The 14983-nt window shown below is 37.7% G+C and overlaps 1 protein-coding gene across 1 annotated transcript in view; it reads right to left on the reverse strand.

The window, feature by feature from the left end:
• The window catches only part of SCAPER (S-phase cyclin A associated protein in the ER), a 142677-nt gene that overhangs the window by 122991 nt on the left and 4703 nt on the right, over positions 1–14983 (reverse strand). The window contains exons 4-5 of the mRNA XM_082291057.1: positions 9220–9290; positions 5372–5569 (exon numbers count right to left, since the gene is read on the reverse strand). Of these exons, the coding sequence (XP_082147183.1) occupies positions 5372–5569; positions 9220–9290 (269 nt within the window). The remainder of the gene's footprint in view (positions 1–5371; positions 5570–9219; positions 9291–14983) is intronic.

Consider the following 14983-nt stretch of genomic DNA (forward strand, 5'->3'; position numbering starts at 1 on the left):
ATATAGATGTCCAGCTAAAATTACCAATTAGTTCCCCAATTGGCTGCAACGGCTTCGATTGGTTTGTAATGGACTCTGGGACCGGCGCGCAGAGCAGGCCGGGCGGCGCCATCCCTTTGTCCTCTGACACACAATCCCGGCGGGGCTCCGCGCCCCCGGCATCGATCCCGCTCTGCCGCTCACCTACGGCACCGCCGGGAGCTCCGATACCCCGTGCTGCTGAGCCAGGCCAAACCTGCTCGAGAAGCTGCTGACAAAAAGGAACCTTTATGGGCCAGACTGCGGCTGGACTACAGTCAGAACAATTTTATATCTCATTATTTCTCAAGATCACACCTATCCCATACGATTCTTAAAGAGACAGTTCGAACTAAGTAAGAAAGCAATACTGCTAAAAAACAACCCGTCAAAGAAAATCCATGATATGAAACTCAAACCAGTCACAATACAGCTCCTGTTACCTTCTCCTCTCTGTTCTTGTCAATTCTCTCATCAACAGTTCTGCATGTCTCTTTTTTTTTCTTTCCTTCTTTTCTCCAGCTTTCACTCATTACTCTGGTTGCCACGTATTTATCTCAAAGTTGGACTTCTAGTCTCTTCAACTGGGTGATCGTATTAATTGCTTTGTAATCAACTAAGACCTTCAAGAGTAGCTACATGAGAACAATCCTCACTCAGGACTTGGGTCCTAGATAGGCCCATTGTAATCCTTCAGAACAGAAGTGCACTTTAGAAATCCCTTAACCACTTTGAAATGTGGTTTCATGCATTTATTCTCCCATCCTCAAACAAGGAAGTGGCAAACAGGGAGGTATGGAAGACTGTAGGGTTTTAAAGTTACTACAACCCAAAACAGTAGCACATCCATCAGAGAAATTAACTCAGTCACCATATCTGTACTTTAGCTTATTGGCCAAGCTAGAAATATGGATTCTGTTTTACAAACCATGCCTACTTTATGCTGTTTCAGTATCTGTAATGAATATTTTAGTTTATATATTTACCAAAATAAACTCCTTTTTTTTTTTTTTTTTTGTACTGGAGCATGCTTTTAGCACACAATTTAAGTTCCTTCTTTCTTTTTTTAAATGTATGTTCTCAAGTTCAACTGTGTTTCAGTAATTTGACAAAGTAAAATTGCTTCAAAAAATTCCTTGTAGCCTTTTCATACAGTTGAATTACAGATAATTAAAGCCAGCTCTGGGGTTGGTTCAACCAATGTAATTGTCAAAGCTTTGGGAAAGGATGAAAGGAAGCAGCTCCTCTAGACAAAGGACTCTCCTCATATCAACTTCAGTACATGGCAAATAATATTTTAAGAAAGCACATGGTCTCCTAGATCCAAGTGTTAAATTCACCATATCTGGCCTCAGTTGCTCCTCATTAATTCACCTACATCATGACAGCCACAATCCGCGACCTGACAAGAATGTGCTCCAAAGGACCCATAACCATTACCAAAGGAAAATTTCTCCATAAGAATTAATGCAGTGGCATGTGCAGAGACTTAATCACACAAAATTTAAACATACATACATATGGCAGGAACAGGGATACCCAGACTGCCAGCTAAGACACGCTGGCTTTTCAGAATAGATCACCATTTTGAAAGACCTCATCTTTGGCTGTTAAGACTGCATGCTTGATCATGAACCCATTTTCCTGTCCTTCTCTGATGACTCATCTGCGGAAGATGACAACAATGAAAAAGTAAATGTCCAAAAAAAGGCAGCGGGAATGCTTACAGAGATTTTCACTGAGCATGGACTGCCACAATACAGCCACAGATTATTTATTTAGGAACATAAAACCATACTCTAAGTAAATATCCCCAAATTCAGAACTAGAAGGTGTGTTTTGTGAGTCAGTGCTAAGCTGCAGCCTTGGACACTTCTGCCATACTCCAGCTGTGGAACTGGCTGTCCTAAATGCCAGCGATGGATCAACTGCATGAGCAGGGGTCTCAGTCTGCACCGCAAGAGTGAAATCAGTAGAATTTGACGGCCAGGCCCAAGAGCAGCCCTCGGAGAGGCTCCTCTTCCTCTCTGCTTCTGAGGAGCCTCAATTAACTCAAACTCTCTCACAGACATTCCCCAACTGAAAGGCCTTAACTTAAGTTGATTCAGTTGGTTCTTTTGCAGACGAGCATCGTGCAACATGTCTAAGTTCATTTTTAAGTGAAAGTCTTTACCCACCTCTTCACCTTGTGCTGTCTGTGAGAAGCAGAACAGAACTTCACTGCTGAATTTTCCATTTCATAAGAGGGAATAAGAATCTCAAGCAAAATTAAACTGTTTTCACTGAACCAGACTGATGTAAGAACCTATCTGTAAGCTTTAGAAACAAGACAGAATCTACCCTGGCCAAAACCTTCCAGAAATACACCAGTAACTAACATTAGGTGAAAAGACAAGAGATTGTACAAGCTTTAGGTAATGCTAAACAGCAATGTAAAAATAAAATAGAACAAAATTTTTACATGATAAAATTCAGCTTTTTTGAAAGGAAAAGAACAGCTGAAGCTGGCAACTCATCCTAGAAGAAAAAAAAAATCCCAAATTAAATTAAAGGTAGTTTGATATTCTTCTATACTTACTGTATCATTAGTTGTTGAATCCAGTTGCTCAAACTCTATCAATAAAGGATTTACATAAGTGTGCAGTGTTTCTTTTTTATATATACATACACTCACATATATAAACACAAATTCAGTTACTGAGACACCTGAAAACACCATAGAAGAATAGCAGCTGAAGACATCTGTTGCATTAACAACAGAATCTGCCTCCATCCCTCTACAAAACTTTTGCTCTTAATTCCTCTTATCATACAGCAAGAGATTTAAAAGCATTACTATTTCTGCTCTGCCTACACTTGCCACCCAAACCTAGAAAACAGTAGGTAAAATATTCATATAAATGTTAGACACACAGAAACCTAGCTAATATATAGAATATCCATACAATTTGCATTTTCAAATGTTGAAGGTTACAGCCAAACCTACTAGGATATATCTAATCTTTTATCACTATTGCACAAACTAATTTATGTACAGTAAGATTATGCTTAAACTGGAGAACTCTTCATTTATTTCAGAAATAATTCAACCATGTTCATTATGCCTTTACATACAAAGCATCCGAGCCCTATCTATATATCTACATACATGATTTGAGAGTTCTCAATTCCAAATCAATAGCAGATACCAACTTCAGCAGAGCCCAAAGCTGAGAGAAAATATACACAAGCACTGATCTGCTTACACACATTCCCACTGTTTGGATCCTCACCACAACCCTTCTGTCTGCAGTTTCAACCACAAAGAGCCACCAGAGCCCTTTCCCATTTGGGAGCATCAAACATCTTCAGTGACAACGCAATCGATAAAACTATAACAACTTGTAAGGATACGGGAGAGCAAAAGGCACAAAATACCAAAAAAACCCGAACTAACATTTTATACCAGGTTAAGCAGAAGGTTCAAAATGCCAGAAGTTGTCACTTTTCATTTTTATACGAGTCTTCTTATAACACAACCTTTACGCAACTTAAATGTTTACATGGAACAGCACATGCCCACTTGACCAAGGCAGAAGTTTAAAAAGTCAAAATTAAGGAAGTTTTTGATAACGTGAATTTATCCTAATTGAAAGGATTTTTCAAAATACCACTTAAAAAAAAATGAAGGGAAGGTTAGCAGTGGGACCATTTTCGTTTCTTATTTATTATTATTTCCCTATGTCCAGCAGTCAAAATGGTAGAAATTGGGCTATGTCTGTCAAAATCACCATAAATAAGGACAAACAATAGAGTCTACAGAAGAGAGACATTAGTAGTAAATATAATTTACAAGACTAAACAGTTTTACACTTCATATCTTAATTTAACAGACATGATAGTAATTCATCAAAAGAATAATCATCTTTTAACAGTAACCTGTAAAAGAAAATCCCACAGACAAAGGACCACAGCACAAACACATATTCCAGCTGCTCAGGTAAGGCACACTTTTGTGCTGAGAAAAAAGATCATTTAAAAGGGAAGAGTAACATGAACAGTGCAGAAGTTTCACAACACTTGACACTGGACTGCCCTGTTTGCTCATTTTTGGTTTTTTTCACTTGTGTTTTGCAAACAAGTAACCCGATCTGCACAGATAAATACATCGTTGTCAAGAGTCTGCTAAAATGAAGACTTTTCACTTGGGCTACATAGTACCCCCCTCCAAAAGCAGATCAAGTAGCCCAATTAAAATGCTGAACAATATCTAACCCCCAAAATATGCAATAATGATACAAATATGCTTCTGATCTTTCAGTCACAAAAGTTTAAAATGCTAATTACAATGCAAGGCTGGCTGGCTTTCTTAAACCAAAAAATTCTATAGAGATGTTTCCTGAGCATAAATTGTGTTAGGCCAACCAGCAATTTGGAAGCCTCTGAGCTACTGTTCAGTTCTCAAAGCTGCTTCCAATGAAACGTATTTGTACGCTAATCTCAAAGGCAATTTGGCCGTGTCTGATTACAGCAGAGAATGAGATGCATAGGATAATAAAAAAGTTTACTTAAACTGATATATGAATTTTTTTACAGTGATTAGATAATCATTTCCAGAATGTGTTGAGTTTTCAGCCATGTTTAATATGAAAACAAAGTCATATCTTTAACATTTCTTTTCTAATGTATTCTGACTTCTCTTAATGCTTGCGATAAATTCCATTTCCAAAGCATGAGTGATTTTTATTAAATGACAAGGGTATTTCTACAGATCTACTAGAAAATCACAATAAAATGTGAACCAGATGCACAAGCTATTACAAACCCAGGTTATTTGAAACTGGGAAGTGTCTTACAGTGACATACCAACCAGACATTGCTTACACTCGACCACCAATCACTTTCTTAACAAAGGGAGAATGAGAAGAGTGATAACTATCACTGCAGAAAGGGAGCAGTGTGTAATTAAGCCACTTAACAGGAAGCAAATGAACGTGAAAAAGGCTGAACTGCAACAGTGCCACCTACAGTAAAGGACATTACCAGGCAAAGTAAATAACCAGTCTTTAGTCAGAAAAGTCACAAAATCAGAGCTCAAAAAATGAAATCTCATTTCAGCAAAAACTGAGTTCTAATATTTTCATGTACAACTTTTTGGTTTTTATACACTTCAAAAATTAGTCCCTGCTCAAAATGAAAGCATTCTCTAAAATACGAGCACATATGCCCTCAGCTTTCCTATTTAAAAGCCTTCACAAAATACAAATGAAAAAGTAACATGTTTCTGAAGCTCTAATTCCTCATTTACCTTTTAGGTAAAATACAAAAAAAGCCAGACAGAAGCCAGATAGGCAAAGAACAGCTGGAGCCTTACCTTGCATTCCACCACACTCTGATCTGATTCACATGTGACATAGATTTCATCAACTGCACGCCGGAGATTGTCAAAGAGAAATGCCCAGTACCGAGCCCGCAGATCCACCTTTCGAGGCTGCCTTGTTTTGGTGGGGCTTTTGTCAAAGTTTTTATCTCCAGCTCCTGCTGCTGTTAATTTACAGTCTAAGGTAGTGTTCTGAAAACAAGAAAGTACAAGGTAAAAGGAGAATAACAAACAGAATTATGGTAAGGAGTTGGGTTTCTGTGCAACACACCTTTCATCAGCATATTGAAACACCTGTAAACAAGAACTTCTTCGCTAACGAAGACATCATTGCACTGACTTGAGTTTTTTAGAACACAGTTTCTTAAATATAGGCAGCACTTATGTCCAACTAAATTCTGTTTCCTTGATATTTATAATATTTTCATTCCACAGCAGTACGAGATACTCTGCCTCTCAGCACACTGCAAAGTTACATTTTCTAATTACATATCCTGTATTACTTATTCTGACAGGTGTGTATATCCAGAGGTGAAAATAGCATTTAACTAATAAACATACCAGCAATATTCCACCAGAAGGAAATTCTATTACCAAGACATTACATATGACATGAATGTTTTAAAACCTTCATGCTAATATGTGTTAATGCCAGTGAAATGCTGATGTGGCTCACCCTAGAACACAGACTTAACTGACCCAGTACTGCTTTGCTGCGCAGATGCAGGGGACAGCCAACATGCTAAATGGGATGGGATGGGATATTCCAAAGGATTCTGAAGCACACCTATTTGTCTAAAGGTACCAAATCACCACTTGGTCGCATGACACTGCCCTTATTAAACCTGAAATTCTCTCCAACAAAAGAAAACAAACAGTAAAATCCTGTTACCATAAGCTTGTGCCTTACACAGCCAGTGGACAAGCACCCCCAGTAAACCCCAAGTGACATCCAACTGTGTGCTACTTTGTGATGGAGGTATTAGCTACATGTTAAAGTAGTCTGGTTTGGGTTGGCTTTTTTCATTATGTATTTCTTTTCATAGCACCTTTAACGTAGTTTTGATGCCCTGGTCCACTGTGGCACGTATCTCCAGCAAATCAATTCTTACTGGAGCACTCTTGTAGGGATTAAAATCCCATTCTAAATGCTCTACTTTGGTGATTGAATAAGAAAACTCAAACACCACACATAACAGTACACAGTGTTTATAATTAGAATATCTAATCACTAACTAGAAATAGTGTAATTTTCAAAACAATTGGTTGGGATTCAAGTCTTTTTGTTCTGTACCACACATCATTAAACAAATTCCACTTTGCAGTTAGGGAGACACACTGTTCTCAGAATGGTTATGCTCTCACCTGCGTTCGTGGTGAGACGCTAATTTTTCTGTAAGAAGCAGAAGAATGGTAAGATTTACTACAATCACACCAACATCTCTGCTACCCTTACATATATCTCCAAGGGCTGCAAGTGTACTCCAGATGAACCCCAGCTAATGTATGCACGAGAGCCATGTTCAGAAAGATGCATGGCATAAACAACCGATGAACAGCAATTTCAGAAGGGTTTCATATTTTTTCTTCCTTGACATAAGTCACCTCTTAACAAACTGCTGGGAGAAAAGATGCTCCTTAGCAGAGGCCTTGTATAAAAACATTTAAAGCAAAGCTTATATACTGGCTAATTTATAGCTCCTTGAAACTACAGTTTATAATGACGCAAGCACAACTACAGAATCATAAATAGCTACATTAAAGTAACAGAGCTACCTGTTGCTGCCTGTATTTATAAGATCTGACCTTAGGAAAGTGATTAGGTTTACAGTCATTCAGCTAATACTGTTGATGTAAAGGATCAGTTGTTTCGGAATAAGAAACGCGCGTAATTCCCACTATTTGAAAGATACATTTTCAAACCTATCTTTAAAAGACAATGTCATGGAATATGTTTTGATATTTAGCAATAAATGTTATCCATCTGCTCTACTTGGCATCCATTTATCTTCGCTCTTATATGTCAGCAATATTTTAATGAGGAAAACACCATGTGTAGGCTCTGCAAGTCATAGCAGTTCCATTCTTATCCAGTAAGCAGATCTTCAGGGTCTCAGTAAAACCTAAGCAACATTTACAGCTACCCATGTTCCAGCAGAACACCTCTGAAAGGATAAAACCCTCTAAACTACCTGATTCCTTGTAAACACTATCACACAAGTAGGTAAGCATTAAGTTGGTGGTTTGTTATTAGAAATAATATTTTAACTTGCAGTGATAGTTCAAATATTCAACTGCAGAAGATGAAAAGCTTATGTGCCTTTTAAGTTAACAAACATAGGAATACCCTTTCTTACATCCCAAGTAACCCAGCGTGGATGAGGAAGGTGACATTAAAGCTAAATCTCTCTTGGTGTTTTTTAATTTATTTTTTTTCCCACTAATAGTTTCAGTAACTTGCCTTGGACTTGTGGAAAGTATGCTATGTATATTTATACTCTCAGGATGCCAAAGTTTATTGAACGTATATGTGCCAGCACCCTACTGAAAGGAAGAAGAGGTTGATAAGATCGTATGAAACAGCCCTTGTAAGTTTATTTTCTTGAGATTAGTGGCCCATTCACATGTAAAGGAAAATTAAAAGTGAAAGCTCAACAAAACTAAGCCAAAAAAGCCACCAATTACAGCAGTATCCAGTGTCAGAAATGCAATAGAAATAAAGGTGCAGAATGCCAATTTGAGATGCCAAGATGCACAGACACTTAGCAATCCATTTCAAACCTTAACTGAATCCACCAGGAATGGACTGTGTCAACAAGAGCTTTAGTACAGCAATCCCACATAGAGCCACTGAGTAGCAACCAAGCATTCTCCTGAAAACGCAGTATTCAGATAATCCCCAGGTTAGACAGAAACCAAACTGTGCAGCACATGGTTCTCACACCCTCAATATTCTGAGGGCAAACCCTTCCAGGGAGCCCCAACTACATCGCTAACACTCCACCCTCACAGACCAAGAGAATCAAAATATACAGTGTCTGTAATGTATCAGTGTGTGAAGAGAGAACACAAGGCTAATAGGTGCTGAACTAAACTGGGAAAATAACATGCCTATGTTTTAAAGATGCAAAAACCTATGGAAGCAGAACATTTTTTCTTTTCTAAAAAGTAACATTTTTCATATGCTTTATTACCAAATTCTGACAGGCTGCCTCAAAATACTAAATGGCTAAAGCTGTACTAATGGCTAAATCCATAAATCAAAGAAAAACAGCAGTTAAAAATATTAAACATAAGGAAAGATTGAGGTATTACTTTATAATGTAATAAAGATTGTCATTCACAGAGAAAAAAAGGCCAACTAAAAACAGGAGCGGTTTCTTCTTTACAATTCTCATTCAGACTGGCTTTCCAGTCATGGAAATTTTACTCACCTGCACTTTTTTCCAAAGTAAGATATGTGGATGACTTCAACACATGAAGTCAAGACATTTCCTTAAATTAGAAACTGGGGGGAAAGGCAGCCCTTGTATAAGCAGCATGCTTATAGGAAGAATATCCTATATCATTTTATTGAACAGCACTTCCCTTAAAATAACTTTAATTCCCATAAGTCATGTGTGCAGAGACTGGGAAGTGCCAAAAGGAAACGCGGAGGAAGATAACCTAAATTCTGGCAATTTTAACTTCTGAATACTTGACTTTGAAACTTACATGCTTTAAAAATACAATGTAGGCATAGTTTTAGAGAAGTATTAATCAGCCAATAATGTATCAGTGATCTCACAGAAAAACATTGTTACGTCATTAATTTTATGTCACAATAAAAAATGAGCAGATACCTGTTTTGCAGTCTTGTGTGTTCCTTGAGTCACCCTTTTTGTTTTTCCACCAGATTGCCATTTTGATTTTCCTGTGGGAGAAGCAACTGTTTTAATCAACAATAACGATTTTAATTAAATAGAGCACCCTAGAATGCATATATCTCATCTTGCAATGTACTGAGAGGGGCACAGTTTCTGAGTTAAGAGGTTTGGCAAATTTCATATTCTAAATATATATTCCACTGTTCAGAACGTGGATAATGCCAGAAAACACTTGAAAATAAAAAAAATACAAGAAAGGCAAGACATACAGACTTCATTAAACAAAGGTAACCCAGCTTTAAGTTCTCAGTGCCTCTAAAGATCATATCATTACAATCTACATGTCAAATACGATACTAGTTTTCTATATAAATTTTAAGAAGTCTGCTTTTGAATGACTGCTCAATCAGCTATTACAGAATTAAAACAAGAAATATATTTGTATATTTGTTAGGAAAACCAAATGCAATCGTTTAGTTTTTCTGGAACCGTTCTGCCAAGAAAGATGGGAAAAGCCAGAACTCAGGTCAGGATTTAGTTCATCAACATTTAGGGAGCCAAAGGAAGAGAAAAAAACATTCACAGAACACAAGTCAGTCTCCTTAAGATGTGAAATCCCTTCACAAACGCACCTGTCTTCCTCCATTGCTTATACGAAGTGACTTTAGCAACTATGCTTCCAAAATCAGTTTAAATTCCCCCAGTCAGAAAGAGCGACTCCAGGTCTCAGTGCTGTGGTAGTGGCAGTTAACTGATTTAGAGTTATCTTCGCATAGAAATATCTGTGTTAGCCTAGACCAACCTGATCTGTTTGCACTTAATCTTTAAGATTTGCTATGGGATAAGGTAAAAAAATTTACTCCTCCAAGTATCTAACTTGCACAACACGAAAATCATAGGATCCAATCACCAAAAACGTAAGCAAGCTGAGACAAAACTACGGAAAGAGTTCTCTAGCACAGATTACATCCAAATAGAAGTTTCAAGATTATTTAGCTGGATGAAGCCAAGCAAATCAATGCATTAGTTGAATACAGTCCTCTCTAGACCATGGAGATCATTCTTGAATTTCAGAATTGTCCAGTTGAGTTTTTAACAGTTCTGAGGCCAAATTCCCAAACGTAGCCCAGCTGTTTTACATTGCTCTGGTTATGTAAAGCAGCTGCAGACCTGTCTAAACCAAGCAGTTGTACAGCTGGTTTGCACAGCTGGTTTGTATCACTGGCTATTCCAGGCAACAAGGCTTTTAATTTAAAACAAATTAAAAATTATTTGCTTGATAATTCATTTTTAAAATACTACATTAGCCAAAAACCAGCTATAAACTAATATATTGAACTCAATTTAGCAGCATTCAGGGGAAAAAAAAATCATTCAGCTACTGCATGCATAAAACCTTCATAGTCACTAAAAATCTCAAACTGGGGAATAGTTCCATGGCAGACTTCCGATAACTGAAGTATTTCAATCACCAAAGCCTCTCTTCTGATGTGATTTACAATGTAAAGACAAGGTTTTGAAGGCAATGGCATACAGGACTTGCACAGTGAAAAGGTTTGCAACATATATGAGTACATTAAAATTAAAAAAGGGCAGATGAAAACATCAAGTTGCAGACTCTTTAGATTCTATAAAATCCAGAATAACAATCCATTATCTAAGATCTGTGAAATCTCTGATCAAGTCCCTTCTAAAGACAAAAGCAAGTTTCCAGGCACTTCCTATATGGGGCAGAAATTTAGATGCAAATAGCAGGTATTGCAAATTTAATATAGTGTGGGGAAAGGACTAACTTTTTCTTAAGGTGTATAGGACAAAAACTTTGCATTTCAGCAGCAGCCACAATTTCAAGTTTTCTAATTCCTTTTCTTACAATAATGGCTCTGGTTACTAGAAGGTATCTTCCTCTCTGCTTTTGTCCTATACTCCCAAGCAGTGACAGCACTGCTCAATGGCTGTTTGTATGTTCAGGGGTGACTGGTGTGTAACTGCATCACGTTGGCATTGCTACGAGATGCACAGACCTCAGTGACACCTGAAGGGCATCCCCTGCTAGCAATTTACTAAATTGTAAGGAGAGAACAATAGTGACCCAAGATCATCTCCTTTAGCTATTAAGTTGCCCATGTGAAATATATAAAGTACCAAAGTTTTGCAGCATTGGAGGAGCTACAGCCATATTTTACACTGGAAGTCCATTTCCTTCCTGTCTGGTGATTAAATATGAAGCACACAGGGTTTATGATTTGTGAAGACTTCCTGTCAAAAAGATGAGGTGTCAGTATCTACCAAAAAACCCCACTGATAACCTACTTTCAAAAGCTATCTTTTACCTAACAATCTCAACAACCATCCTGCTCACCTCTCTCTTTTTGGGTATTTTCACTGGAATAGGAAATGTCGGAATTGCCTTTAAATTTAGTAGTTAATTGCAGTCTTCATTTCTGTACTGGGTATGGCAGAGGTCAACTGCACATGTAGTTTCAGCATCTTTGACACTGTTCATCATCACACCCTCAGCAGGAATGATAACTTTCAACTGAAGAAGCATGCTGAAGTTTCTAATCTTACTATGAACCATATCTACCTTTTTAGAGGTCTGTAGAGCAGCAGTAGATGCTATTTTTCTAATTGTACAATGCTAAGGATCTGGAGAAATTACTGCCTTCAAGCATGGATACAACCAAAATCCTCCACGTTTTTCCACCTCCAGATTGAATTTCAGCAATATATTTTGCACAAAATTACTTTTATAAATTACTGTCACTGTCTCAGCCAGAATATAATGGCCCTGTATTCACCTACCAGCACTAGACTGGCTTCCCATTCATTCCAGTGAAATTCAAGGTTTGAAACTTATGAGCCCTAAAGAATCGCCCTCACACTACATTCTGCCAGTTCCCATCAGACCAGTGCCGCAAGGGCTCACACACAATGTGTGCAGTCAGGGCTCTCACAATTCCTCACATGGCCAAAGAGAGCCAAGTTTCACGTTTTGATCACATCCCACAAAACCTATTTACTGCAGCAGGCTCTTGCTAAAACAGTGGAATATGCTGCAAGCTCCCCAAAATGTGCCAGGTACCTTTCAATCAATAAAATATGTTTTTCCTTACCCTGAAATGCTTAATCTGCAAATGAATTCTATACGGCAAGAGGCCAGGTGATTTTAAACAAATAGGAAATAAGAAGGGAACAGTCACAAATACAAGATTTTCCAATTTTTCTACACATCTCAAAGTTCCAAAGGTATCGTACCATCTATTAACATTTCAATGTCAAGCCTCTGCAATTTTTTAACAGTTGCTAATACCACAGCTAAGATTTTGTAATAAAGTTTGTGTGTAGTTGCTTATCTGCATTCAGTGCCTCAAATTTCATTCTAGGCATGTGAAATAATTACAATGGAAAGAATTCTGAAACCCTCCCTTGGAACAATCCCAGCTTTCCAAGGTGGGCAAAAGCAAAGTGACTGCAATTGGTGACTGGTGGCTGTAGGTTTGGAATGCAAATTCCATTCTGGAGACAGAATACCAGAATAGTGAATTTTTCACAGTTTTAAGACTCCTCCTAAGACACCAAATCAGCGATAGTGTTGATTAGTTTATCCAACACAATCTGCTGTGTACTACTGAATTCTGTGAAAGAGTATTTGAATTTCAATGGTTGAAAAGTGTTAACAGTCACTCTCTCTTCTAGATCATTGCCACTGTGGCTGGGACTGTCATGTCATTGATCTCTATTCATAATTAGAATTTCAGATCTGACATAACTGGGGTGCACACTGCTCCAAAACACAGAGCAGACATATCACCTGCCATTCCAGAAATCTCTTTGCTTTTTAAGGAAATATTGCTTACCAGCAGGAACTATATATTTACAGCATGGAGTCAGAAGTTTTTGATTTCTCTTTTACCCATGTATGCTATATAAAATACACAAGTATTTCAGAGTAAGAGTTAAATGGGAAGAAGAACACAAGCACACAATTTTTAAAGGAAACAGAAAAAGGATACAAATAGAAAAGATGAATTCAGCATTTTAATTAATCAACTCTCTATAACACTACCCCAGTAATAAAAAATGCTCATACCTTGCCTGTGTCTGGAAAAAGAAATAAATCACATTATAAATACCAGTATATAATTTAAAATGTTAAATCACACACGGGTGCTGCCAAATCAGTAACTCTGGACGTTACGAGTAGAAGAAACTGCCGCCCAAAGACAAAATTCTGCTTTGTACAGAGGAGTGGCAGGATTGGTGCAGGCACCCTGAACCTTTGGCCTGATTTACACAAACCTTGAACAAGTTAGAACTGTCCTAATTCATAATATTGCTGTATCATCCCTACGGGACACAGTACATACAGGAAGATCAGCAGAAAATGAACCAGAGCTCAGTGACACCAACATAAACATCCTCCATGCCAGGCAAGGGTCAAGAGATAAAGGATCTGGCTCTGCCAGTCTTTCACTAACCACAAGTTTCTTTTCATAGGGAAATTTTCCATCAGGCAATAATCGTCAGATCCTTTGCATTGTGCAAAAAGGTCAGCCTATACTTCAATTTTAAGAAGTTTTAACATGAAAGCTCCACTGACAAAGTTTAAAAATTACAATGGGGCTAATAGGACCAAAAGAAGGAAATGAATACAGCTACTTGGATTTTAATTACTGTACATAACTACTATTTAATGAAAGGTAAAAATTCCCTTTTACATTCATCATGGTTTAGCAGAAATTGTTAGAGCAAACATTCATCTACAAATCACAGTCATTTTTAAAGAAAAAGTGTTAGAGTTTCTAATAATATTACAACTAAGGTAGTATTAAAAAATAACAGGCTCTTCAAACAGAAAGTGAAGCACAGCAAAAGTTGCTCAAAAATACTGCTAGAAATACACTGCATGTTCCTTTACCACACACTCATTCATATCCCTACCTTCCCCAGAAGAGTAATCTGGAATCTGGAAATACTTTGGCCCCAATTCTATTCTGCTTAAAGACGGTTTAAACTTTGCATCAGACATAGGGTTAATTATCTTGCAACTTAAGATGTAACATTTCTTAGAAATATCTTTTCCACTGGCAGAATCACAGAACAGCTGAGGTTGGAAGGAGCCTCTAGAGATCATTTAGCTCAACCTCCAGGCTGTCCAGGACTATGTCCAGTGAGGTTTTGAGCATCTCCAAGGAAGATGATGCCCACAGTTTTTTTAGGCAACTGGTTCCCATGTTCAGCCACCTTCATAGCATTAAAAAATTTACTTTTAGACACTCAAAAGCTGAAGCACCTGGACAGGGACATGAGAAATACAAAAATACTTGAGATAAAGTCCTCAAAAACAGCATTCAGACATCTGGAACAGCTTGACTAGAACAAAAACAAAAGTCAATTCCTGGCTCCTTGGGTCATCATACCACAAGAGAGTATTACAACAGTAACAAAACTGTTCTGAGGACTTGCATTATGGCATGCTGTCCCCACATATCCCCTTCTTTAGAGATTCTTCATTGGTATTTACGAAAGCTGAAGTGATCCCAAAAGAAACTTCCAAACTTCTTTGTTTTAGAACACAGAGAGCAATTTGTTAGATTGTTCTAAGTCATCTCTACAATTCTGAATTCCCAAGTTACAAGAGATCACTTTAGGACAATGTGATTCTGTTACACAACTATCTTGATAATATCAGCAGAAGAAAACAGCCTTGGATGTTACTTGCAGACAAATTAAAACA

Source organism: Coloeus monedula, assembly GCF_965178545.1.
Source record: "Coloeus monedula genome assembly, chromosome: 14".
Classification (NCBI taxonomy): domain Eukaryota; kingdom Metazoa; phylum Chordata; class Aves; order Passeriformes; family Corvidae; genus Coloeus; species Coloeus monedula.